The sequence below is a fragment of the Gopherus flavomarginatus genome, chromosome 4 (assembly GCF_025201925.1).
Source record: "Gopherus flavomarginatus isolate rGopFla2 chromosome 4, rGopFla2.mat.asm, whole genome shotgun sequence".
Taxonomy (NCBI): Eukaryota; Metazoa; Chordata; order Testudines; family Testudinidae; genus Gopherus; species Gopherus flavomarginatus.
Genome location: NC_066620.1, coordinates 35,464,474 through 35,489,196, shown reverse-complemented (window position 1 = coordinate 35,489,196; position 24,723 = coordinate 35,464,474). Strand labels below are relative to the sequence as shown.

The 24,723-nt window shown below is 40.3% G+C and overlaps 1 protein-coding gene across 3 annotated transcripts in view; it reads left to right on the top strand.

Annotated features, from left to right (window-relative positions):
- Nucleotides 1-24,723, top strand: part of PSME4 (proteasome activator subunit 4) — a 241,970-nt gene that overhangs the window by 109,286 nt on the left and 107,961 nt on the right. For all 3 annotated transcript variants that reach the window (XM_050951719.1, XM_050951720.1, XM_050951721.1), the window contains 2 exons: nt 1,756-1,913; nt 5,088-5,183. In XM_050951719.1, the coding sequence (XP_050807676.1) occupies nt 1,756-1,913; nt 5,088-5,183 (254 nt within the window). The remainder of the gene's footprint in view (nt 1-1,755; nt 1,914-5,087; nt 5,184-24,723) is intronic.

Genomic DNA, 24,723 nt, shown 5'->3' with positions numbered 1-24,723 from the left:
CATTCCACACCCGCCCTCCTTCCCCACTGTCGGAGTAGCCGGCAAGAAGGAACCGAGGAGCGGGTGGGCCGGCAGGGATATATATTGGGCGCCATGGCGGCGCCACTCCAGGGGGCGACCTGCCGGCCCACTGGAGTTGCTAGGGTAAAAAGTTTCCGACGAACGTGCACGCGCGGCGCGCACACCTAACTGGAATGGATGTGAGCAACACATCTCGAAGAACAACAGTTACAAAGGTGAGTAACCGTCTTTTTTACTGATTGTTTCTGAGGTCAACCAAACTAAAAGCTTTAGAAGTAATATGCAGTTAGTTAAGAATGTAATCTTACCATGAAGATAGGCAAGAACTGGAGATGAAGAGGGTGTTAGCGAAGAGTTGCCAAGGATATGACAGTTAGTTTATTTAGAGCTCTTGCCTTCATAAGCAGATATCAGCAGGTGTCTGTGAATTTGAAGGAAAGACAGGTGTTTAAGTACATTGATTCTGTACCATGTCTGAACTCTGTCTAGAAATCACAAAATAACAGGTCCCTTCCTATCTCAGGTATGAGTTGCTGCCACACAAAGCTCTTCTAATCTGCTGAGTCATCCCAAAATGTGTTAATGCAAAACTTAACTACAGAATTATCCTCCAAATCTGAGTGTCAAATTCCTGAGCCTTTTGAGGGTTTTTATCTTGATTTAAGCAAATACTGGTTTCTTTATTAAACGTACATACCCATTCTGACCTAAAAGTAGTTATAATATGATGGCTATTCGCTCTATGTGAAATAAGATGGGATTCCCCAGTGGACGTGTCCACATTGCATTTGGGACCCTTGTTAGAATGTCTTGTCTTGGTCAAGAGGTCAGACACTAAATGACCATAGAGCCTGAAGTACCTTCTTGTTCCTAACAGTGGTTTCACCAGAAAAATATTGAGCTGAATATGAGGAAACTTGTGCTGTCATTGTCCGTTGTGCATCTCTTCTGTAGGTAGATAACTTAGGTTTTAGGTTGTCAGGGGCTGTGTTTATACAGCACCTACCACAGTGGGGACCTAATCCACGGCTGGGGCTCTTGGATTCTACAGAATCTCTCTCAAGTCATGCTATCTGGCAGATGTCCTTCTTTTATGTTAACATGACTTCACTTATTTGCATTTGATAACTTTCTTGGCTAAAATCTGGTTGACCTCAGATTACCTTAATTTTTCCAAACTAGACACAACATTATTGCACCACAGGGGAATTCAAATAAGCTTTGTAAATTATTAGACTAAATTTTTGATGATCTGGGATGGGAATGCCAAAATTTAAATTTGTTTTTTATAATGACCTAGTATACCAAATTTCAGGATTGTTTTAAAAGAGTGAGTGATTGAAAACTGATCAAATAGGCTAATCTTTTGGTGACCTCTGATGGAAAGATCAAAAGTCAGAGTTAGAGTTTCGGGTATTTTGTATATCTGAGACTTGTAAATGAATGACTGTGTCAAATGGCAACAATCTACTTCAGTGAGAACATCAAAACTGTCAGTGAGTTATTCCTTGCAAGCATATTTTTTATATTCTAGATATTTGTTGCAGTTTTCGTATTGTCCTTGGGATTACTAGTTAGATTTGAGTATAAATTTAACTCCTTGAACTGGCAGTTATTTTTACTTATGGGTAGTTGTATATTTGGAATTTGTTATTCACATCTGTTAAATTTTTAATGAATCTTTGCTTCACATTTTTACTAAGGAGAAATGGCTTTTTGTTTTTGTTCTTATAGGACTGGGGTAAACCAGGTGACTTGTGGAACCTGAATATCCAATGGCATGTTCCTTCGTCTAAGGAAATAACCTTTGCCTATTACTTACTGGATTCTTTTCTTCAGCCAGAGCTCACCAAGCTAGAGCACTATGCAAATGGAAAACAAGAAATGTCCAGGTCAGTAGTATCATGTGGGATACGCTAGGTGACTCTATCCATATATATTAGTAGCTTCACTTTGCATTTCTTATGTTCATAGGCTAGCATCTATTGCATAGGCTACTTCTGGGGAAGTTCTGCACCAAAATATTTAAAATTCCGCACACGATATTTTAAAATTCTGCATATTTTATTGGTCAAAATAACACAAGTAATCATACCAGTTTCAATTATTTTGGTAATTTATTTCAAAATACCGGTCAGCAAGCGTATCTGTAACAGTACAGACAACAATACAGTTTCAGGACAGTTTTTTGACAGATAGATTCCTTACTTGGCATATTAAGACAGGATTTTGAGTAATTCATTTAAACTACAATACAGAACCATATTTCCCGCACCCCTCAGAAGCAGTGCAAAGGCTTGGGGGAGTTGGGCGATGGAGGAGCTGAGGGAGAGGGAAGGAGCCTGGGAGTAAACCTGGAGGGTTGTTAGGTATGAGTGGGAGAAGAATGGAACAGGTTTGGAGAGGGAGAGGGATTGTTAGGGAGCTTCCCCCATGCAAATCCGGGCTGACCCTTAGCCTCTTCCATTCAGTCAGCTACATCTGCCTCTGTTCCCATTTTTCCCATGTGTCCTTGCACTCCTAGTCCCTATGTGTCCACCCCCACTCAGACACCCACTTTCCATCCCCATGTGGCCCTGCACCCCCTCAGCCAGCCCCCTCTCCTCATCTCCATGTATTTCTGTGCCCCCACTCAGCCATCCCCCTCCCACATGTGGCCCTGCACCCCCTCCCCTGATGTCCCCTCTGGTGGCCCTGTACCTCCATTCAGCCCTTGCCCCAGTCTGTCCTCCCCTACTAGCCCTTGTTTGTGACCTCCGGAAGCTCCATCTTCCCTGTGCTGTCTCCCCATATCCCCTGTCTCCTGACCTGGCCTGACAGGTGCTGTGAAGAAGGCAGTGCAGGCTCTTTCTCTTCCCTATGGTAGCTGGGGCTGGCTGGGAGTGGGTGCTCTGTTTTAGCGCCATCACGCCCTCTGGTGAGCAAAAGGCGGAACTCCAGCAACTTTCCAACAGAAGCTATTTTCCGCAGAAAAAAATAAAAATATGTACAGCACGTGAATTATGCATGTGTGCAGTGGTGCAGAATTCCCCCAGGAGTAATAGGCACTGTAAACATTTAAAAAATAATAAAATAAAGCAAACACCGTGGTGATGCTTTGCCATGTGACTTCCTGAAATATTTTTCCTGACATCTGTAAAACATCTGTAAATTCTGAAGTCTCTGGGCATTTTGAACTATAGTCAGAAACATCACAATGTAAAAGTCCTTGAACATAGCGGTCTTTGTTTCAATTTAAGCTTCCTTCTAAAAGACTAAAGTACGTGGACATGTAGTTTTATAACTCATAGGTAGTATTCTCTGTTCAAGATAAGCACTAAGTTTTTAGTGGTGTCCTTCACGAAGACAGACATGTGTGGCCCCTCTAGCTCTCTGTCCCTGTGAGAGGATTCCCACATTCTCATATATCCACACAACCACTGGCTGCCTCTTACCTGCTCCTTTCAATCATCTCTCTACAGAACTCCAGCCAAAAATATATTTTAAAAAAGAGCTAACCAGAGTAGTATGGGATTTACAAGCCATTTCTCTGGTTAAATATCCCCTGTGTCTGCCTTTTCTATTTATATTGTAAGCTTTTCAGAGCAGGGACCATCTCTGAATCTGTTTATATAGTGTGTAGCATGATGAGGCCTCTGTCTTGGTCAGGGTATATAGGCTCTCACAATTATTAAATATTGAGGGGGGAAAAATAGCAGTAGCAGGGGAATAAATTCAAGAGCTTGAACTCGAAAATGAGAGGGAAAACAGGGCAACAGACCCAATAGAGGCCTTTAGTGGTATTGTGGGTGGCTGGTAGGTAAGGGTTAGAGGTGGATCCTGTATGAGTGCTATGTATCCAGGTACAGAGATGTTTGAAATTTGTTAGTACTTGAGTTCCTTTTTCTCCTGAAGTTGCCAACTCCAATAGTTTGATTCCATTGTCCGAGAACTAGAGATCACATTTTTTTGTGGATAGTTGTCCTGGAAATAAAAGTACATATTTGGCAGTTTATGCTTAAGCCATATCCAAAAGTCAGTCATGAGGTGTTCTATCTTAGTTAATTTCCTTAATATAAATATTTCCTGGCATTTTATAATGGAGTCATACAGGTGAAGATGAATAAAACATTCAAATGTAGACATCAATGTTTAAAAACATTTAAGGATTCTTCACATTTAATGCATAATAGTTAAGAATTTTGTAATCAAGGAGCACTTCCCCAAAAAATTAGTTAGGAATTCAAAAAACAGTGCCAGAAATTATTTTAAAATGTATAAACTGTGCTCATCACAAGCCTTTTTAATAAAAGGACAGAGGACTAACTTTGTAACTAATGTAAATTTACAATGTAATACGGAGGTCCCCTAATAGATGGAAGCGGTCTAAGTTTTGATTTTAGAAGGCCACTTATTACCAATAGTAAGAAAAAAATTATTTTGCTCTTCAAAATCTACAGTAGCACAGAGATAGCAAAACATTAACACTGTTTAAAAAATCTTCCTGGGAAAATGATCCCCTTCACAATAGAACATTTTATGTACTGAAGAAAACTTTCATTCACTGTCTCCTGTTCACAGTGGGGTGAATTGTCCTTCCCCCACCGCGCCCTCCTCCTCCCCCCCCCCAAAAAAAAAAAAAGAAAGAAAGAAATGTGAGTTTCAGTACAGACTTTGAATATAGGACCAGATAAAATTTTCAGATAATGTTTGGGGTTTGGAAAAATCAGTATTATCTGTGCATTAAATTAGACTCTTCATCTTGTGCTGCAGATTTCCCTCACTATTTCACGATGGTATGCAAAATAAATAATTCAGAAAACTAAACTATTGAGGGTTAGGGTTCTGTGAATGGAGATGTCTCATGAAAGGCTATTTTATGAAATGGTCTTTAAGATTAATGAATTAGAGGATCAGAAACGAATGACTTGCCTGCAGAGCATTTCTAGTGGGGATAAGTTTCTAAGATTAGCCAAGAATAAACATCTTTATTAAAAAAATTTGACAAAAAGAAAATAAATAGTCTTCGCTTAAAATTTTCTAACATTAAAATTTTTTACTTAAATGTTAACTTCTTTGACTTCCAGAGATGATGTACAGCAGTGTCTCACTATAGTGCACAACTGCCTAATTGGTTCGGGGAACATTCTACCTCCTCTAAAAGGAGAGAGGATAGCTCACCTGTAAGTATTAAAATATTATTAGTAATATATTTTTAGTACTATACTTTTAAACATTATAATATTTAATTTAGTATTCCTATTCTTATTTTTATTATTGCACAGTGAATTCTAAGCCAGATTTTTTTTTTCCGGTGAATTCTTTGAAAAAAACCTTATCTAATGGCACTAAGGAAAATGCATTATTTCAGGTTTGTGGTTATATAAATACTTAGGTATTACTTCACATCTTAAATATCTAACATGTACACTTTTCATGCATAGATGTTAATATACTTTATGAAGGTAGGTAATCAGCATTGTATCATTGTCACCATTATACATATGGGGAAAGTGAAGCACAGAAAGGCGAAGTGACTTGCTCAAAATTATATAGTGAGACAGTGGTAGAGTCAGGAATAGAGAGCAGATCTACTGGCTCTCAGGTTGTGACTCTTCCCCTCCCCCAAGCGCACACCCTGGATCAAACGAGCTGTTTCCCTCATGTCAAAATTGTTCAGTGTTCAGACTTTCATTTAAAATTTTTGTATTTTGCCTCATCACAAAGAAAATACGTACAATGTAAGCCAGTGTACTCCTGTCTTGTTCAGATTCTTACCAGACAACCTGAAAGAATAAAGCCATCAGGGCTCTGAGCTTCCCATAGTCTTTATAATGGGATGTTAACTTCAGAAAAGGTCAGAAATTGAATTTTGAGGTCTTTTATTACATTAAAAGAGCAGATTAGTTCCATTCCGATTAGGTTACTGAATACCCATGCAAATATGTAAGACCAGAAGTGAACCTGGCTACCAGCACCTGTGTACTGTGGACTTCAGAAAATATATATTCTCACTACAGTAAATTATAATTGTGAAAGTGAAGGAATGTATTCCTGTTGCACGTTAGTAGTTCAGGCTTTAAATCTGTTCATTGTGCTATTGTTGGGATCATGTCCTCTCTTTTGAAAAATGTTGAAATATGGAAATTTAAATATAATAATGAGTTAAAATGTGTTCCTTCTGTTTTCACAAGAGGCTGAAGAACTCTTTACAACACATAGCGCTCTATTCTGGCTTTTATACCTGGAGCTTGCACTGGGTTGCAAAGTGAGCGCTGAAGTGCTCCGCGCAAACAGCAAGCCTCTGGGAGTGGGAGTCCACAGGGCTGCCCAGAGGGCAGGCAATTTGCCCCGGGCCCCCACGAGAGGTTTCAGCAGGTCCTTCAGTGCTGCCGAACGCACCCGGAGTGAGTGAAGGATCCGCTGCCGAAGACCTGGAGCTTCTTCCGCTCCTGATCTTTGTCGGCAATTTGGCGGCGAGGGCTTCTTCCGCTCTGAGTTTTCAGCAGCAATTTGGCAGTGAGGGCGCCTTCCGCTCTGGGTCTTCGCGGCAATTTGGTGGCGGATCCTTCACTTGCTCTGGGATGCGCTGCTGAAGTGCCCCAAAGAGCCGGAGTGGAAGGACTCCTGCCACCGAAGACCCCAGACCCCCTGAATCCTCTGGGTTGCCCTGCGAGTCCATACCAGAATGGGAGCTACAGAACCCTTTGGGAAGGTGTGGAATTGTCCTGGTCCTATTCTATTGGCCAGCGTGGGAGGACAGTGGGGCCATGAGTCCCACCACACCCTGTTGCTGTCCTCCTTCCTTGAGGTGCTTCAGTATTAGACACTGGCCAGGAGTGCAAGGATTGAGTCTGAGGCTGCCTTTTCCACTGGGTCACGGAAGAGGAAGAAAGACCTATTAAGTGGTTCCACCACTATTACGCACTAGCCACAATCTAGTCCACAAGATGTCAAATAGACACAGGAGTGGAACTTCTTTATCTGTGGGACACACAAATATATAAAAAATAAACTCAGTTGGGCAGTTGTTCACTATCTCTCCCACCCAATACCTAGGCCCTGCTCTGTTTTCTAGAATTGAAGTTTTAATTTGATTCACCATCAAAGTGGAAGCTTCTTTTGTTAGGTGGTAAGATCCTCAGTAGAATCTTTAGTGAGCTGAGGCCAACACTGGTTGGTCAGAAAATGGACAAAGGCTGTTTTGGCTTTACATTGCGGTTGATTGTTTAGTCTCTCTCCTGATTTGGAATTAGTGCTGTTGGCCAATGAAACAGGGCAGTTCTATATCCCTGCTGTCTGGCATCACAGAAACCGCTCAGACTCCATTGGTTGAATGTCCACACTATGCTGTTTATTTCAGATCCCTCCACCAAGACTACAGTTTTGTGCAGCAGTAATTAGGTTCAATGACCCTGGTATCCCCAGTGTTTCTCCCTGGGCCTACGAGTAGAAGAGGTCTCCCTTCCTGGAGGGCTCTCTGACTCTGAGCTCATCTAGCCCTGCTCTTTCCCTTACACTTCCTTCCTGTGCCTTTTTATCAGTCCTCAGGTGAGGGGCTAATTAATGCTTTAGCTCACCTAGCCTGCTATCCTGATTAACTAAGTACATTTTGATGCTCCAGTCAGCTCTCTGAGAGGAAGCTAATTTGTGTCAGAATGATCAGAGCGCAGACTCACCTGTTCACGCATTCTGTCACAGGCAATAACTGTAAGTCCCTGCTGGGAGATTTTCTTCTTATCATATATTTGCTTTTTTGCCTCTTTTTCAAATCAGATGAGGCCTGGTCTACCAGTGAAATTTTAAATTACTGTTTATTGCAATATTTTTGGAAGCTTTGCCTTTTCCTGTTCTGGTTTAACAAGTGTGCATTGTTAACTAATATGTATGTTTTTAAAATGTTCATATATAAACAATTGGTGGCCTCAGAAATCAGATATCCCAGATTTCTCTGCATCACAGTGTCTGAATTTTACAACTCAGTAAATGTAACTAGTTTATTCTGTACGTCTGTCAAGTCTCAAATTCCTTCATGCTCTCTCTCTTTTGGCAGTCTATTTCACATATTGATGACCCTTATGAAGAGACTGCTTTTGACATTTCATCTAAGTCTTTTTTCCTTTAGTTGACCTCAGGTGACACCTTTGCCTTGTCATGTGAACAGATTTTATCCCTAGATCCTTGTATGATGCCATTGAGTCTTATTAAATCCATGATTAAGACAATTCTCAATCATCACTTTTCAAGGCTTAACTTAGAGCTCTTGAAGTCTGCCCTCCAAAATGAGCCCTTCCTTTATCTAAATAGCCCCATATAATTCTCCCCTTCACTTTAATTAATAAAAGCTGAGTGTTTGATGCTGTGCACTAGTATCCTAAATGTAATCCAGGCTTCTGGGGAAGGGTGAAGACTGATAGAAATACAGGAATCATTTTAGTTTTAGTTTCATGTCAAAATACATTATCTGTTCCCAGAAGAAAGACATGAAGAGTATTGCAGTATACCAGAATGCACATAAAGTTAATAAATAATAATAAGCTTTCATTTTTATGCCTTTTTTTTTTTTTACAGCATGTGCATTCTTATATACTAGGATATTTTATGTGAATAATAGGCCCTACCAAAAAGGAACCCAAAACAAAAACCAGACAACAGAATTTGGAGATGTAACATCTTTAGGGTCTGGTTTCTTTAGGGAGGAGAATGATCTGAATTGCTGAGGCAACATACAGCTCTGCACACTAGATTGTATTGATGCTGTCTCTTCTGGCCCATGTTCTCCTTACAAATCTGCATCTGGATTGGGTACAGGAACTCTTAACGTTAGGCTAACTGTCAAGAACAGTGAAAAGTTCAGTCATAATTGCATTGAGTTCATTATTGTTTTTCTTTTTTAAATAATGTTATTGATCACATTGTTAGATATGCTGGAAAGCCTGTAGTCACTGAAGCTCTAAGTAATTTTCAGGTTTCAAACTTGGATGTGTCAAGATAGAGGGACCAAAAGAAGTGGCCTGATATTTTATTTTTTCCCCAGCAGTGCTAAGCACTCTCAGCTCCTTTCACCAGCTTTGAAGATCAGGCCACATATGTATCTTCAAGCAGACAGTCACTGAAGTTTGTAACACTTGTATCTGGAAAAATTCGGTGCAAATTTTTGCAAAAATGCTTTTAAATACCCAAACTAGCTTAGTGGATTCCTTATTGTAATATCACAGTGTTCAGAAGTTCTTCAACACAAAATGTACATATTAAGGTGAGCACATACATGGCCATCATCCTAAACTTAAGCTTCTGTACTGGCCTGCCTAATATTTAGTACAGATCGGTAGTTGTGCATAGCATTTTACAGAGAGAATAAAAATATTGCCTGCAATGCTTTCAAGAGCTTGTCTACACTGGGGATTCTCTGTGCCAGTATAGCTGATCTGCGGTGGACCTATAGTGAAGAGGTGCTACACTGGTGTAAAAAGTGATTTGGCATTTTGCACCTTACTAGGGTTTGAAATAGGATAATGTACTATTGCGGACCACTCTTTTTCTGGCACACTTTGTCTACATTAGAGGTTTGCACCAGTTCAGCATCAAGGGAACTAAGTTAATGTAGCTATACGGGTACAAAAAAACAAGTGTAATGTGGAAGTTAAAGTGGCGGTTTTCAAAATATTGAGTACCAGGTTGTTTTAAAATTAAAATTACCAAAAATTATCAAGGTTAACCATTATGAGAAGCAATAAATGATTAAATAAAAGTATTAACCAACTTACTCTTAGGACTAGTTCCGGGAAAAGAAAATCAACAGATGGAGCTATCTGATCATGAATTTGTGACTCTCCCAGAAAGAGATGGTCCCACATTGGATTAGAGGATGCCAACCAGATAAACAAAGAAATGTGACTTTGAAATAAGGCTTATTATTTAGGAAAAAAAGATCCCTCTAAAATTAACTAAATGGTAACATATGCAAATGATTTACACAGTATAGAAGGTAAATAATTGAGTTTAAAAAAAATAAAAACCCTGTAAAGAAATGGAAAAATTGATTAAAAACATTAATTTAAACAATTGACAGTCAAATGTAACAAGCAAAATTTAACACCATGATTGAAAATCAGTATCACAAACATAGTAGTAAACTGAAGAAAGTTCAGTATAGTAACTCTTAAAATCACTTAAACTTTCTAAAACTAAACACAATAGTCAAAATTGATTACAATACAAGACCAAATGGATACCAATAGCTCTTAGGTTACACCATATTAATTACATAGTGTGTAACCTAACATGTTTCAAAAGTAAAAAATATTAATATTATATCAGTGTGTTAAAACCAAAATGGTCAATGAAGCTAATATCTCATTGGCATTCCAAAACAATTTAACAAGAAAAAATCAATATAACCTATCACCATACATATAATGCTGCAAATCACAATTTAAAAGTATGTAACATACAGCAGAATGAATATGGACTATTAATGTTGTTCTAAGCAATTAACCAACCTAACTTTAAGAGCTCAGTGGTAGCCAACTTGGTTTTAAAAAACACCAAAAGATGAGCAGGTTCTGCGTTGAAAATACAGTGTTTATTAAAACAGCAATTAAATAATGCATAGAAAAACTTAATTCTCAGAACCTGTGACTCAGTTATATTTCTGTCCTAGGCCATGTCTACACTATGGGGACTATAGAATCATAGCTATGGCACTGTACCTATGCTGGCATAACCCCCTGGTGCAGATTCAGTCTACACAAAGGAAGGATTTTGTCCATCACTGTAGGAAAACCACCTCCCTGAGTGAGGGTAGATAGGTTAATGGAAGCATTCTTCTTTCAGCTCAGCTATAACTACACTAGTGATTAGGTTGGAAAAATCCACCCCCCCCCGAGTACTGTAGTTACATCAACCTACATTTTAAGTAGAAACCACGTCCTAGTAAACATTTCCTGACCTTAACGCTATTAAATACAATTTTTTCTTTCTTATATTTAGTACAACTTTTCTTTTCTTATCTGGAACTATGGAAGTTGCTTGGGTTATTAAGTCTGTTCCCTCTAGAATGTAGATCTTATCAGCACAGTGGCCTGGTTTATGGAACAAAGGTTTTAATTCCAATTTTTCTAACAATTTAGAAAAGTAGCACCTTCTGTTTTCCTGAGCCAAAATCCTGCCCTCCCTTGGTGGGCAGGGCTTACCAATGGAATTTGAAGTGACAAATATTGCTTTGCTTAGGTAGGATAAGGTAGGCTGGCTTGCTTGCTTGTTGGTGTCTTCAGTCTTCAGGAAAGTCTCTCTTTCTCGAGGTAATTTTGGTTAGGATTTGGAACTAGTACCGCTTGGTTAAAAATATTCTTCTCTTGGTGAGAGGAAGGTTACGTTTCAGGACTGCTTTTATAGGAAGTGGGTAGCTGCTGTCTGGATCCGGACTAACACTGCTCTTTGCTCAGGATCTGATCTTCAAGTGAGGCTGCTTTTATCTTTCAGCTGATTCTTTAATTCTTGTTATAATTTCATGATTCTTGTTGTTAATTGAAAACACAGTGCCAGCAGAATTATTCTAAATCATCTAATTCTGTTTTCTATCAATGTTTGTAACATTTAAAAGCTATGAATCTGTTTGTAATCTGGTGTGTGTGTGTGTGTGTGTGTGTGTATATGTACAATACTCTTAAATTCCTTTGATCATGAAGCTTAAAGTTAATTTTTCATTTACTTGTAGCTAACTTTAATGCAAAGTGAGTTTATTCCAGCCTCACATATTGGAAACTTTATCTCAATTTTGTTCTACACAAAACAACTTCCAGGGTTCATTATCAAATCAACATTCCAATTCCAAACACTAAAATATTCTCTTCCATTTCAAATCAAGCACTTCTGCATTAAACAAGATTGATACAATAAACAATTTGATTAATATTTAATACTTAATTATTAAAACATGTTTCTTCTGTACTTATGAGCATGTATATGCACCGTAACATTTTACTAATACTAAACAACTTTAAAACAATAACATTAACTGCAATTAAACTTTATAACTATTTTAACTTGGATATTTCATAAAATTTAACCCGTAGCTCTATGTTCAGAACTGTAAGTAGTATCTGAACTTTAGGTAGGTACAAAAGGAAAGCCTGTCAGTTAGATTATAGTATTACTGTTAGTAATCTGTCTGTGGTCTATTGGCTTTTACGCTGCAAAAATGAGAAAAGGGACACTTAGGCTGATGGTACCTAACTCAGAAAAGTTGAAGACTTCACCAAGAACCTTATATTGATTGATTTACTTCTTACCAGATATCTTCTAATGGGGACCTATGGTACCTGGTGATTTTATGGGTTCAGCTTGTTTGGAGACAAACAGAAGTTGTCTCAAAGCAAACCTGAAGGTCTGTTTTATTTCAACAGAAATTGCCATTTAATTTCTCCAACAACTTTGACTAAGATTTAATGTCAACCCTCACGTGTGACTCTTGCAAACATACCAGAAATAATTTCTCGTTTGCCCGGTGGACACTCCTAGGTTGTGGTATTCTTTTAACATCTCTCTATGGTACATTAAGCGTCTATTATAGGTATTTACTTTGTGGTTGACACACTTTTCATATTGTGCCTATTTTCTAATACAATTTTACAATCTTATGAAGATATCTTCGATCCTTAACCTACACTAGTATCTTTGTTGTTTTCACAAATGTTCCCTTTGTTCCAGGTCTACATTAAGCAAATACACTTCTTTTCTACATTCCAATTACCTTTTCTATTGGATACGGATCACTTGATGGTTACATGTTCTGTTCATTCCTTCTGAAGCATCTGGCATTTGCCACGGTCGAAAGGCAGGATACTGAGCTAGATGAACCATTGATCTGACCCAGAATGGCCGTTCTTATGTTTTTATTGTATTGCTAATTAATATGAGCCATGCTTTCTTAAATTTCATTAATATAATTCAGTCAGTCATATTTTTAACTATCAGTGTTACAAAAAAGAGGAGTTCTAATTGTGTAAGGAAGTAAGTTTTTAGATTAAATAAAGGTAAAAAGTGGAAAACTAATTATAAAAATTATAAATCATCCATCCAGATAAAAGTGTCATAGGCTCTGTAACAGAAGGAGCAGCCATTTGCAATAAGGTCAGAATTTCCTGTTATAATTACCATTTATTTTCATATACAATTGCCAGATTTTACATGTGACAGATTTTTCTTACTATGAACATTTAATTCTTTGTGCAAAAATAGTAGTTATCTAGAGGACTGCCATCTTTAAAATAACACTTGTAAGCAGTTCTGCTTAACCTTTTTTACAAAGAAAAATTGGTTTTAGGGCTTAATAAATTCACTTGTCTTGTTTTTTAAACTAATATTTTATTCGGCTGGACAGATAAAAGACTTTCCTCTTGCATTGCAAGTGTTTAGGATTGATTCCTATTCTTGGTTCCCTGACTTTAGGAGTACTCTTCCTCAGTAGCTGTCCTATGAGAATGAGTTACTGTGGACCCTATTAACGCATAATTCCTTTTTGCTTGTTGATGGGTGAAACTCTCTATTATACCAACACCCTAGCTTGTTTAAAAGATGTTTCTTTAAAAACTGTTTTTATAGTTACTGCAAGTGATTTCTTTCTAGAAATGACTTGCGTGTTTTGAAATGTTTTCTGTGAGAACTGTTTTGACCCATTTTCAGTTATCTTAATTTGCTGTGAGTTTGTCTAGTTCTGTTTCTGATTTTATTTTTCTCAATGTCAAGTTAATAGAAGCAGCCCAATGACTTCAAACTATACTCTTAGCACCCAGGAGTAATAATCAGATGTATTAAGTGTTCCTCTGATTTCATAGGCTCAGAATCCATGGCCTTTTTTTCATGCCTGATTATTTATCAATTTTTGTCTTATTTTATCCCTTGTTATCCTTTAATGACTGTAGTAGCACCTGTCTTTCAACTACAGGGTTGGTTAAAAAAATAAAAAAGTCCACCAATGCCAACATGTAGCTTGGAGCATCAAACTTGCTTTTCTAAAACTAGGTAATTCCTTTGCTTATAGTTTTTAAGAATGGAATTTTGAAAGGCACCTTTTATTCCTTAGGAGCACGGGTCCCATTGACTTTCCCCTGATTTAAATCACGTAGGCATGTTTGAAATCCCATCCTAAGCAAAAACAAAATACTGGGTACTCCATTTTAACTGCACAATCTGTCTCATACATGAGCAGATTGTGTCTGAAAAAATTACTGACAGGTAAATATAAAATAAATAAAAAGAAATTAACTGCTGCTTAATGCACATCATATTTGCCATGTAGAATGCATGACTGCAGGAGGTCAGTTGAATACCGTTTCTGTGTTTAAAAAGGAGGTAGATAAATTAATGGCCACCATTTGAAGTTATACTAGCTGACATACAAGTAAGTGGCTTCAGGCTGTAAGCAGATTGCTATGGGTACAAGAAGGCATCTTTCTTTCTCCTTTGTCTGAAACATAGTTTTTGCAGGAGGGAGGGATTTTCCATTCTTTCTTCTGAAGTGCCAGATATAGGCCGGTGTTAGAGGCAGAGTAGTGGATTTTATGAATCATTGGCCTAAATAAGCGTGTGCTACTTTCTCCCTTTGAAATGTTCTTTGTATCTGGTAAAGTTAGTGTTTCAGAAATGCTCTTTAACTATTCATACTTCTTAGTCTTTTAATGTAAGAGAAAAAAAAGAGTTACTGATCTGACTTTGATGGACTGGGGTGACTTGTGAGTTCTACTCCAGGCCAGATAGAAAATGGAAGGAGGTGATCTGGGCAGCTTTCACCCCACCTAGCACAGGAGTATTGTGGTTGAGTGAAAAATCCTGAGGGATTTAGTATCTCTGTAGTGCTGGTGAGTTAGGGTCCTGAATAGTTAGTCAAAATCTTCAGTGGTGTGTGGTTTATACCCTGGTTGCAGAATATAACATTTTGTGTGATGATTGTCCTCACACACAGTATTTGTGTACATAACAGTTCTACATACCCAATCTCCTATTGTGCTCATGGGGTCTTTGAAACATTCTTAGCGGTTATAAATAACTTAATTTCCTTTTTTATGTAAGCTCATGATGCTGTAAATCAAAATTTTCCAGTACAGTCTATTTATCATGCTCTCAAGTGTTAAAGGGTTAAGACATCTTTCACTGCTGTTTGGTTGTGTTCCTCTCTAGCTTCCCATTTCCACAGCCTAAGTACTGCTTAGTAAGAGTAGCAGCTCTTTTGGGAAAGCAAACAGGGTTACTCACTGAGACCCCATTTTTCCTTTTGAAATACAGCTTGATTAGGGCTTGTATCGCTCCTCCCTCTTTGACACAACTGTTGTACGAGCTTCTGTAGTATCTTTTTCACTCAAGACATTCTGAAGGTCAGAGATGAGAGAGGACCAGTTCTTTTGAATGTGTAAGGTTGTGATGTCATACAATGAGGGGCAGGGCTAGCTAACCTCTCTTGGCATCTCCAGGAAACTACCCAGCTCTGCTGGGGGAGCTGCACACAGAAAAGGCAACAGTTACTACTCCACGGTGAGTAACCCTGTTTTCTCCTTGTTTCACCTTCCAATTGTTTTCTTTGACTTTGACTCTCGTATGTAAAACATAAAAATAATTGGTTTGGCCCATGATTTAATCCTAAACATGGCAAGATACTTATTTGCATTTAGGAAAACTTTCCATTCAATTGGTGGAATGGAGTGAAGCCAACTGGCATTTGTTTTTGAAGCTGCATCTGATGACTAGACTGTGATAGGCATAGAACATCTGTAGAGGATTGGGTGAGGCACATAGTGAAATGTTTTCAAACTAGGGGAATAAAGCCTTACATTTACTGTTTATAAAGGAGATTTTAGGGTTGGTAGTGTGGAGAATAAACTAACAAATTACTCATGATGGCTTCAGTTAATTTGGATTTACATGTTTTCAGCCTACACAAAGTGTAGATTCTTTTAGCTAATCCCTGTTTATTGGATGCAGTTAGTATGGAGTGAAATGGAGTACAACACATGAGATAACATTTAGCTTTGTTGTGTGGTATGACTTGCTTTGTATATAAAATGAAGTATCTTTTTTTTAAATTATATAAGTAGTGTGTCTGAGGGGATCTTGCTTTTCAGCATCAGCTGTAAATATAACAAAAATGCCATGTGCCCCTGATAGTGTGTATACTAGAAAAGCTTGCTTTTCAATAGTTAAAACAAAGCTGCTGACTAGTAGCTGAGCTTTAGTGCTATATATTAATAAAGACAAGAATGATAACTTTCATTTTTAATATAGAACCTTACACTATGACTAGGCTTACTGAGGTCATCGGGACTGCTTGTACAGTAAGATAATACTGTATGAGTAAGGGTATTCCAATCTGGTCCTTGATTATTTTATACTATTTGAGCTAAGATTATATTAATGGTGTCCAGATCCTGAAGTGTGAAGTAGACAGACTTGAGAGGCTTAAAATGTCCCTTTCCCTTGCTTCATAATTTAGAGATGTTGCTGCAGAACAGGGCTTGTTTGCAGAAAATGATGGGTTCTTCTGCCGGCGAACTTCTGCCTGAAATCAGTGGAATGGAAGAAATAAATCCAGTTCAGGAAAAACTCCTGTGCCTATATAATCACAGTTTAATCTTTTTTACTGCGTTGAGTAGAATTGCTACTTATGGACTTACTCTGTCCATTGGTGGCTGGAGAAACAGCTAAAGTATTAATTTTAATACTAGATTTCTTTATATTTTAGAAATATTTTTCCTTATAATTGAGCTAATTTAGTAGTTGACGTTATCCCCAACGTACTGTAATAAAGAAAGCTAATAGCCTAACATCTGTGTTTTGGTTTGTTTTTTTTACTGATTTAAGTTACTGGTACTACTTTCTTACCTGTCAGAGAGCGGATTGTCTTTTGTTTGGGGACACTGTTAGTCTAACTGAAACCAGATTTTTCCCTTTCTTCGGGTGTCTATGCATATTCCCACTTGTGGGGTCTTACATTGCCTAGTGGTGCCTAACAATAGAACCTTCTCCAGGCAATGTCCAGTTAAAGCACTCTCATGCTGTCTGCTATCTCTCCGCTCAGTGTCGTTGAACATTCTGAGGAAAAGCTATGTAAAGGGCCCTCTACTGCCTAACATTCTTCTAACCATGTGCCAAAGATGGAAGTGAACCTCTCTGGTCCATTTAGATCTGTTCTTTTCCCACTCATGGAATCAGAGAAGATTAGGGTTGGAAGGAACCTCAGGAGGTCATGTAGTCCAACTCCCTGCTCAAAACTGGACCAACACCAAATAAATCTATTCTTTGTGTTCTGTTAATTGTTTAACATAGTTTGTAGTTCAGTGATAAGTATAGATAATTAAGTTAGTAGCTCAGGTCCAGATTATGGTGGAACCAAATGAAAAGAAGCTGGGGATTCAAGAAATGTGCTTTATGCCCTGCTGTCTTCCTGGTGTTGGAGAACCTCACTACATGCCTCCAGTGCTTGGGAAAGGGCCACTCTCCTTTAGGGTGTTCCATCTGCTGGACTTCCATGCCCAGAGCGTGCAAGGAGTGGTAAAACAGTTCACAGGTTCTTCTCCTTAAGAAGGTACTTGAGGCTAACACCTCTGGATCCAGGCATTCGTTGGATCCAGTGTCTAAGAGGCCATTTTCAGTTCCTTTGAGTTCTTCCAGCAAGGTAGAGCAGTTTAAAGGTTCCAGTTGGAACATTCATCAGGTCCAGCTCTGGGGTCCCGTTTCTCAAGCAGTCAGGTCTTTGAAAGGTACCATTAATGGAGATGGGAAGATCACCTGTGACAGAATTGAGAGCCATGCTGTTGGCTCTGGCTGCGTCAGTTCCAAAGAAGAATACTGGGAAAAGATGGCCGCTGTTAGCAGAATTGGATTCCACGTGTCAGAACCATCCAGTTCTGACAGGGCCTCTCTGGCTCCAAAAACCAAGTCTGGTTCCAGTTTCAAGGATTTGAGTATTTCACCAGATCCTTTGCCATCTAAGTCTTTGTCTCCAGCCTCAACCCCTGCTCCAGTTCCAGTCCATCTTCTGCTCTGAAGAGGATTTTTACTTTGGTGCTTTATGTGCACCATTTGACGTCTGAACGTTCCTCGGATCTAAATGAGGGTATGTCTACACTACGGGATTATTCCGATTTTACAGAAACCGATATTTGGAAACAGATTGTATAAAGTCGAGTGCATGCGGCCACACTAAGCACATTAATTCAGCGGTGTGCGTACATGTACCAAGGCTAGCGTCGACTTCTGGAGCGTTGCACTGTGGGTAGCTATCCCATAGTTCCCGCAGTCTCCCCTGCCCATTGGAATTCTGTGTTGAGATCACAATGCATAATGGGGCCAAAAATTTGTCGCGGGTGGTTATGGGTAAATGTCATCAGTCAATCCTCCCTCTGTGAAAGCAATGGCAGACAATCTTTTCGTGACCTTTTCCGTGGATTGTCTGGGCAGACGCCATAGCAAGGCAACCATGGAGCCCAAGCAGCCTTTTTCCACTGTCACCGTTTATCTGCTGGATGTTGCTAACAGATGCAGTACTGCAGCGCTACACAGCAGCATCCCTTTGCCTTTGCAAGTTAGCAGAGACAGTTACCAGCCCTACTGTAGCATCTGCTGCCTTGCAAGTTGATAATGACAGTTACCAGTCATACTGTACCATCTGCTGCTGTCATGGGCCTGGCCGGCCTCGGTGAGGTCAGTCATGAGCGCATGAACAAAAATGGGAATGACTCCCCAGGTCATTCCCTTCTTTAAGTTTTGTCTAATGGAGAGTCAGTCCTGCCTAGAATATCAGGCAAGCCTACTAAAGAACCAGAGAGACAAATGGCCGCTCTGGATCAGAGCCCCAGACATCCCACAGAAATGATGAACCGCATGCCATTTTAGGGGGTGCTCCTGCAACAACACCACCCGTTGCTTCCCTCCTCCCCCACTCCTCCTGGGCTACCGTGGCAGTTATCCGCCCATTTGTGTGATGAAGTAATAAAGAATGCATGAATAACAACACTGAACTTTATTGCCTCTGCAAGCAGAGATCAAAGGGGGAAGGGGAGGGCAGCCTACAGTTGCTATGATATTCCAGGCAGGAGCGAATCTCCATTAGACAAAGCTTAAAGAAGAGAATGACCTGGGAGTCATTCCCATTTTTGCCCAGGCGCCCCCGGCCGACCTCACTGAAGCCAACCAGGAGCACTCACGGGACGACGATGATGGCTATCAGTCCTACTGTACCATCTGCCGTCCGCAAGGGAAAGGAAGGGGATGCTGCTGTGTAGCGGTGCAGCGCCACGTCTGCCAGTAGACATACAGTGACATCAAAAAAAGACGAGAGGATTTTTTTCCTTTTGCTTTCATGGAGGGTGGAGTCGGGGGAGGAAGCGGGTGATAACATATACCCTGAACCATCCACGACAATGTTTTTGACCCTTCAGGCTTTGGGAGCTCAGCCAAGAATTCAAATGGTTTTCGGAGAGTGCGGGAACTGTGGGATAGCTACAGTCGTCAGTTGCCCCTCCCTCTGTGAGCGTCCATTTCATTCTTTGGCTTTCTGGTACACTTGTCTCAGCTCTTCAAGTTTCACTCAGCACTGTGTGGAGTCCCTGTTGTGGCCTCTGTCCATCATAGCCTTGGAGATTTTTTCAAATGTTTTGGCATTTCATCTATTGGAACGGAGTTCTGATAGAACAGATTCATCTCCCCATACAGAGATCAGATTCAGTATCTCCAGTACGGTCCATGCTGGAGCTCTTTTTTGATTCTGGGACTGCATGGTCACCTGTGCTGATCAGCACTCCACGCTGGGCAAACAGGAAATGAAATTCAAAAGTTTGCGGGGCTTTTCCTGTCTACCTGGCCAGTGCATCCGAGTTCAGATTGCTGTCCAGAGCAGTCACAATGGTGCACTGTGGGATAGCTCCCGGAGGCCAATACCATCAAATTGCGGCCACGCTAACCCTAATTTGAAATGGCAATACCAATTTCAGTGCTACTCCCCTCGTCGGGGTTGAGTACAGATATTGATATTAAGAGTCCTTTATATCGAAATAAAGGGCTTCGTTGTTTGGACAGGTGCAGGGTTAATTCAGTTTGACGCTGCTAAATTTGAAATAAACTCATAGTATAGACCAAGCCTAAGAAACAGCTCTTGAGAAACAGACTTGTTTTGCCTGTTCTGAGGTCTGTCATTTTCATTGGAAAAATGGAGAGAAGGGGAGATTATTATGCTTTCTCTTGATCTGTCTATACCTCCTCCTCCTAAAACTCCTATAGGATCATCTCAAAGAGCTTGCTCTCTATTTCTTTGTCCTCCCTCAAGGTCCTTTGCTGTCTTCACTGTGTTCCATTGCGAATCTGAGGCCTGATCCATATCCAGAGGAGGCTAGAAGATGAATAAAGAAACTTGTTTTCTCCTCGTTCATGCCTAGTTTTGGTCCCCCTCCTATGAGTATGTTCTGGAATCCCAGTTTCTGGGGAAATTGACAGTCCTGGGCTTCATAGCTTTTTACAGGGCTATTACAGTAATTTTTCAGTTGTTATAGGTATGGATAGAGTGGTGATGCTTCATCTGTAGAGAGTCTGGCAGCAGAGAAATCCTTGAATCTGATTCCACTGGATCTATCTGCATCTCAGACAATGGTGCCTGATACTCTATCTGAAGAAGATGATGAGATATTGCCTCTTTTTGAACAAGAGTGTGCGGACACAGACTACAATCCTGATTTGTCACCAGACAGGCATGACGGAATGGCTTCTGCCTCTTCCCCTTCTGAGGATGCTCTGCGGTTTCATGACCTGCTGGATCAGATGGTGTCCACAGTGAACTTACCTTTAGTATCTGTGGAGGGAACCTCCCACCCGGTGTTTGATATTCTTAGGGCTACTTCCAAAAGTAGGATGTCGTTCCAGTCCTTGATGGTCTACTGCAACCTGCTAAAACTATCCATGCCTGCAAGCCTAGGAGACAGATTAGCTCAGATGCCTTTGGAAGGGTTTTCATATTTTCACATATACCTTGTACCTAATTTGCTTCTGGGGGTGGCTGTTTGAATTCTAGACAAGCACATTCCACTCCTGCTGATAGGGAGGGGAAAAAGACTGATTCCCTAGGAAGAAAGGTATTCTCTTCTTCCTTTTTTGGTGTTAGGATTGCAACTTACCAAGCAGTTATGGCCCTCTGTCAATTCCACCTACAGGAAAAGATGTCAGTGTTTGTTCAGGTTTTGCCAGATGACAAAAGAAGATTGGCAGTTGTGATCATAGTGGAGAGTCAGAATATGGCAAAGCATGCTCTGAGGGCTTCATTTGATGCCTCGGATTCTTCTGATATAACACTGGCTTCTGCAGTTACTCTGAGGAAACATGCTTAGCTTCCCTCTACTCTGGCTCTGGATACTGGAATTAAGGTGGAAGATCTCTCCTTTTGAAGGGGAGGTATTTTCAGTGAAAAGACAGATGCGCTTCTGAAAAAAGATGAAGGAGACAGGATCGATGGCTCGCTCTTGGGCTTGATTTCTTCTAGGAGGAGACCTACTTTCCATTTTCAGAGACAGTATTATTTGCAATCTGCCTTGGCTTATTTCTCATCAAGTCAAAAATGTCAGCAACAGCAATAGTAGGCTATGTGCTTCCAGAGCCAGTGCAAAAAGAGGTCTTTTAAATTGAGGCCTAAATCTAAGCAGTCTTCTCCTTTCCTCTTGTCTTCATTGAACACTAGGCCTCAGATTTGATGTGAGAATTGAGTTGAACCAGTCAGCGAGGACCCTCCCCGTCCTCTGGTTAGAGACAGGCTACCACATTTTGTCAGCAAATAGAATCTTATTATGTTGGACAAATGGGTCTTAGAAATTACAGAGAAGGGCTATGCCATTCTGTTTGAGAAATTTATCCTCTTTCAGTTGCCCCTACCTTTCTCTTTTCTGGGAACCATCTCATGAGACTGTTCTTTCAGAAGTGCACAGATAGAGGCTATCGAGGAGATATCCAAACTCCTGAGAGACAAGGGGCTTTATTTAAGATACTTTCTAGAGCAGAAAAAGAATGGGGGAGTTTCATCCAATTTTATATTTAAGAAACCTGAACAAGTGCATTTGCAAGATTTGGTCTCTGATGTTCCCCTCTGGTGTTATCTGGACTGGTGATCTGCTAAGTCACTCCAATCCTTGAGTCTGGGAGCCAGCCCTAGCCTGCTCTGTTGTGAAAACCCCCACTCCTGGGCTGTTCATGCACAGCCGCTGGCATGTAAACTGCTCCTTGGATTGTGCAGCCGAATCATACTAGCCAGTATCTCCAATCCCAGACATAACCCTAGGAACCTCCATCTTGCAGTGTCCAGTTATGCCCACTGGACACTGCAGGCTTATATGAATTCATCAATTTAACAAAGAAATTGGTATGTACCAGGCTTGTTATCCTATGTGAAGTCTCTCTCACGCTTCAAACCAAATGCATTGCTTCAGGTAGAATAAACAACCAGATTTATGAACTATAAAGATGATTTTAAGTGATTATAAGTCAAAACTTAAGTCGGATTTGGTCAGATGAAATAAAAGCAAAACACATTCTAAGCTGATCTTAACACTTTCAGTGTCCTTACAAACCTAGATGCTTCTCACCACAGGCCGGCTGGTTGCTCTTCAGTCAGGCTCTCCCCTTTGATCAGCTCTTCAGTCGCTTGGTGTGGTATCTGTAGATGTAGGTGGAAGAGAGAGAGCAAGCATGGCCAATGTCTCTCCCTTTTATCCTGTTCTTTCTTTCCTCTTGGCTTTTCGCCCCCTCTCTCCCTTCTGAGTCAGGTGAGCATTACCTCATCACCATTCCAAACTGACCAAAGATGTGGGGGTGACTCCCTGGAGAGTCTAACAGATTCTTTTGTTGCTGCCTAGGCCAACGCCATTTGTTCCTGTGATGCGCTTCTGGGTTTGTCCCATCCATTCCCTGATGAGGTATGAACTGCCCTCTGCTTCTGGAGAGGGTTCTCAAACTGGGGGTTGGGACCCCCTTGGGGTCACGAGGTTATTACATGGGAGGTCACAAGCTGTCAACCTCCACCCCAAATCATGCTTTGCCTCCAGCATTTATAATGGTGTTAAATATATAAAAAAGTGTGTTTAATTTATAAGGGAGGTCTCACTCAGAGGCTTGCTATGTGTAAGGGGTCACCAGTAAAAAAAAAAAGTTTGAGAGCCACTGTTCTAAGCCAGGAAGATACATTTTCAGCCTCATAACTACATACACGAAATTATAACCTGTTACATTACTATAACATCACTATAACAACCATGCTCAGTGCATCATGAGCCTTCCGAAGACACCCAACATGACAAACTTTGCACTGGATACCACACAATCATTTTACAAGGATGAACATGGGGATGCTGGATGTTCCCCCGAGGTACAGAGCAACACATGGTCTCGTATGTTAACTCTGGCTCTATAATCCCTTCATTTTCAACTATGGATTAGTTTGCGGCTCTTAATTTAAAGGGCGTGTATTTTCATATCTCTGTTCAACACGGTTATTGAAAGTACCTTCACTTCATGATGGCAGGATGCCATTTCTAGTACAAGGTACTTCCATTTGGCCTGTCCACAGCATTAAAAATTTTTTGCAAAGTGCCTCTCTGTGGTAGCGGCTCATTTGTGAAAGCAGGCTATGTGTATTTACCTGTATTTGGACTATTGGCTGCTGAATGCTGCTATTCATGAGGATCTAGTAAACCACATTGCTTTCACAGCCATGTCTTTTTTTTCTCTTTTCAGGCCTGGGATTGGTTCTGAATGTGAAAAAATTGAATCTCTGTCCCACTCTGAAGAATTTTATTTATAGTCTCCATATTGGACTTGATAGCAGGAAAGCCTGTCTGGCGTGTTGGGGTTATGAGCCATTCAGCTGGCCCTCAGATTGTTTTCTCTCATTTACACGGGAGGGTTGTGCAAATGGTAGTGAATAATTCATCAAGTCTGTATTATGCCAACAAATGGGGGTCCTTTCTCTGCGCAGCTCTGTGCGGAAGCAATCAGTTTATGGGACTGGGGTATTCTCCATGATACTTATTTGGTGGCCCTGCATTTAGCAGGAGAAAATAAGTGATTGCAGATCATCTCACTGGGGACAGTTCTCAAATGTACTAATGACCCCTGAAGGATGAGTTGATTCAGAGCATCTTTTCCAGTTGGGCTCAGTCAGATGTCAACCTGTTTGCTATAAGGTTCAACACTAAATGTCGTGTCTTTTGCTCAAGAGCAGGAAGGGACAGTTAATCCATCTTGGATGCTTTCCTTCTGGACTGGGGAAGCCACCATCTGTACACTTTTTCTCCCCTTTCCATTGATCCAGAGAGTGGTAAGGAAGATATATCAGGACAGATCAAAGATAATTCTCATTTCTCTGGTTTGGCTGCATCAGCAGTGGTTTATGAATCTGCTTCAACTGTCCACCAATGTATTGATATGTTCTCCTCAGTCTCCAGATTTTCCATCTCAGCAACTAGGGCAGGATTCTTCATCTAGATCCTCAGTCCCTTTACCTCATGTCCTGGGCAGTCGTATTTTGACTCTGATTACTCTTGAACAGTCGTGTTCCTCTTCGGTGTTCAATGTACCTCTTACTTCTAGAAAGCTGTCTACCAGCTGATGATGTTCCTTGAAATGGTCCAGATTTGTGGCTTGGATGCAGGGAAAATCTGATTGTCCTGTCTCAGCTTCCATACCTTGTACTTTAGA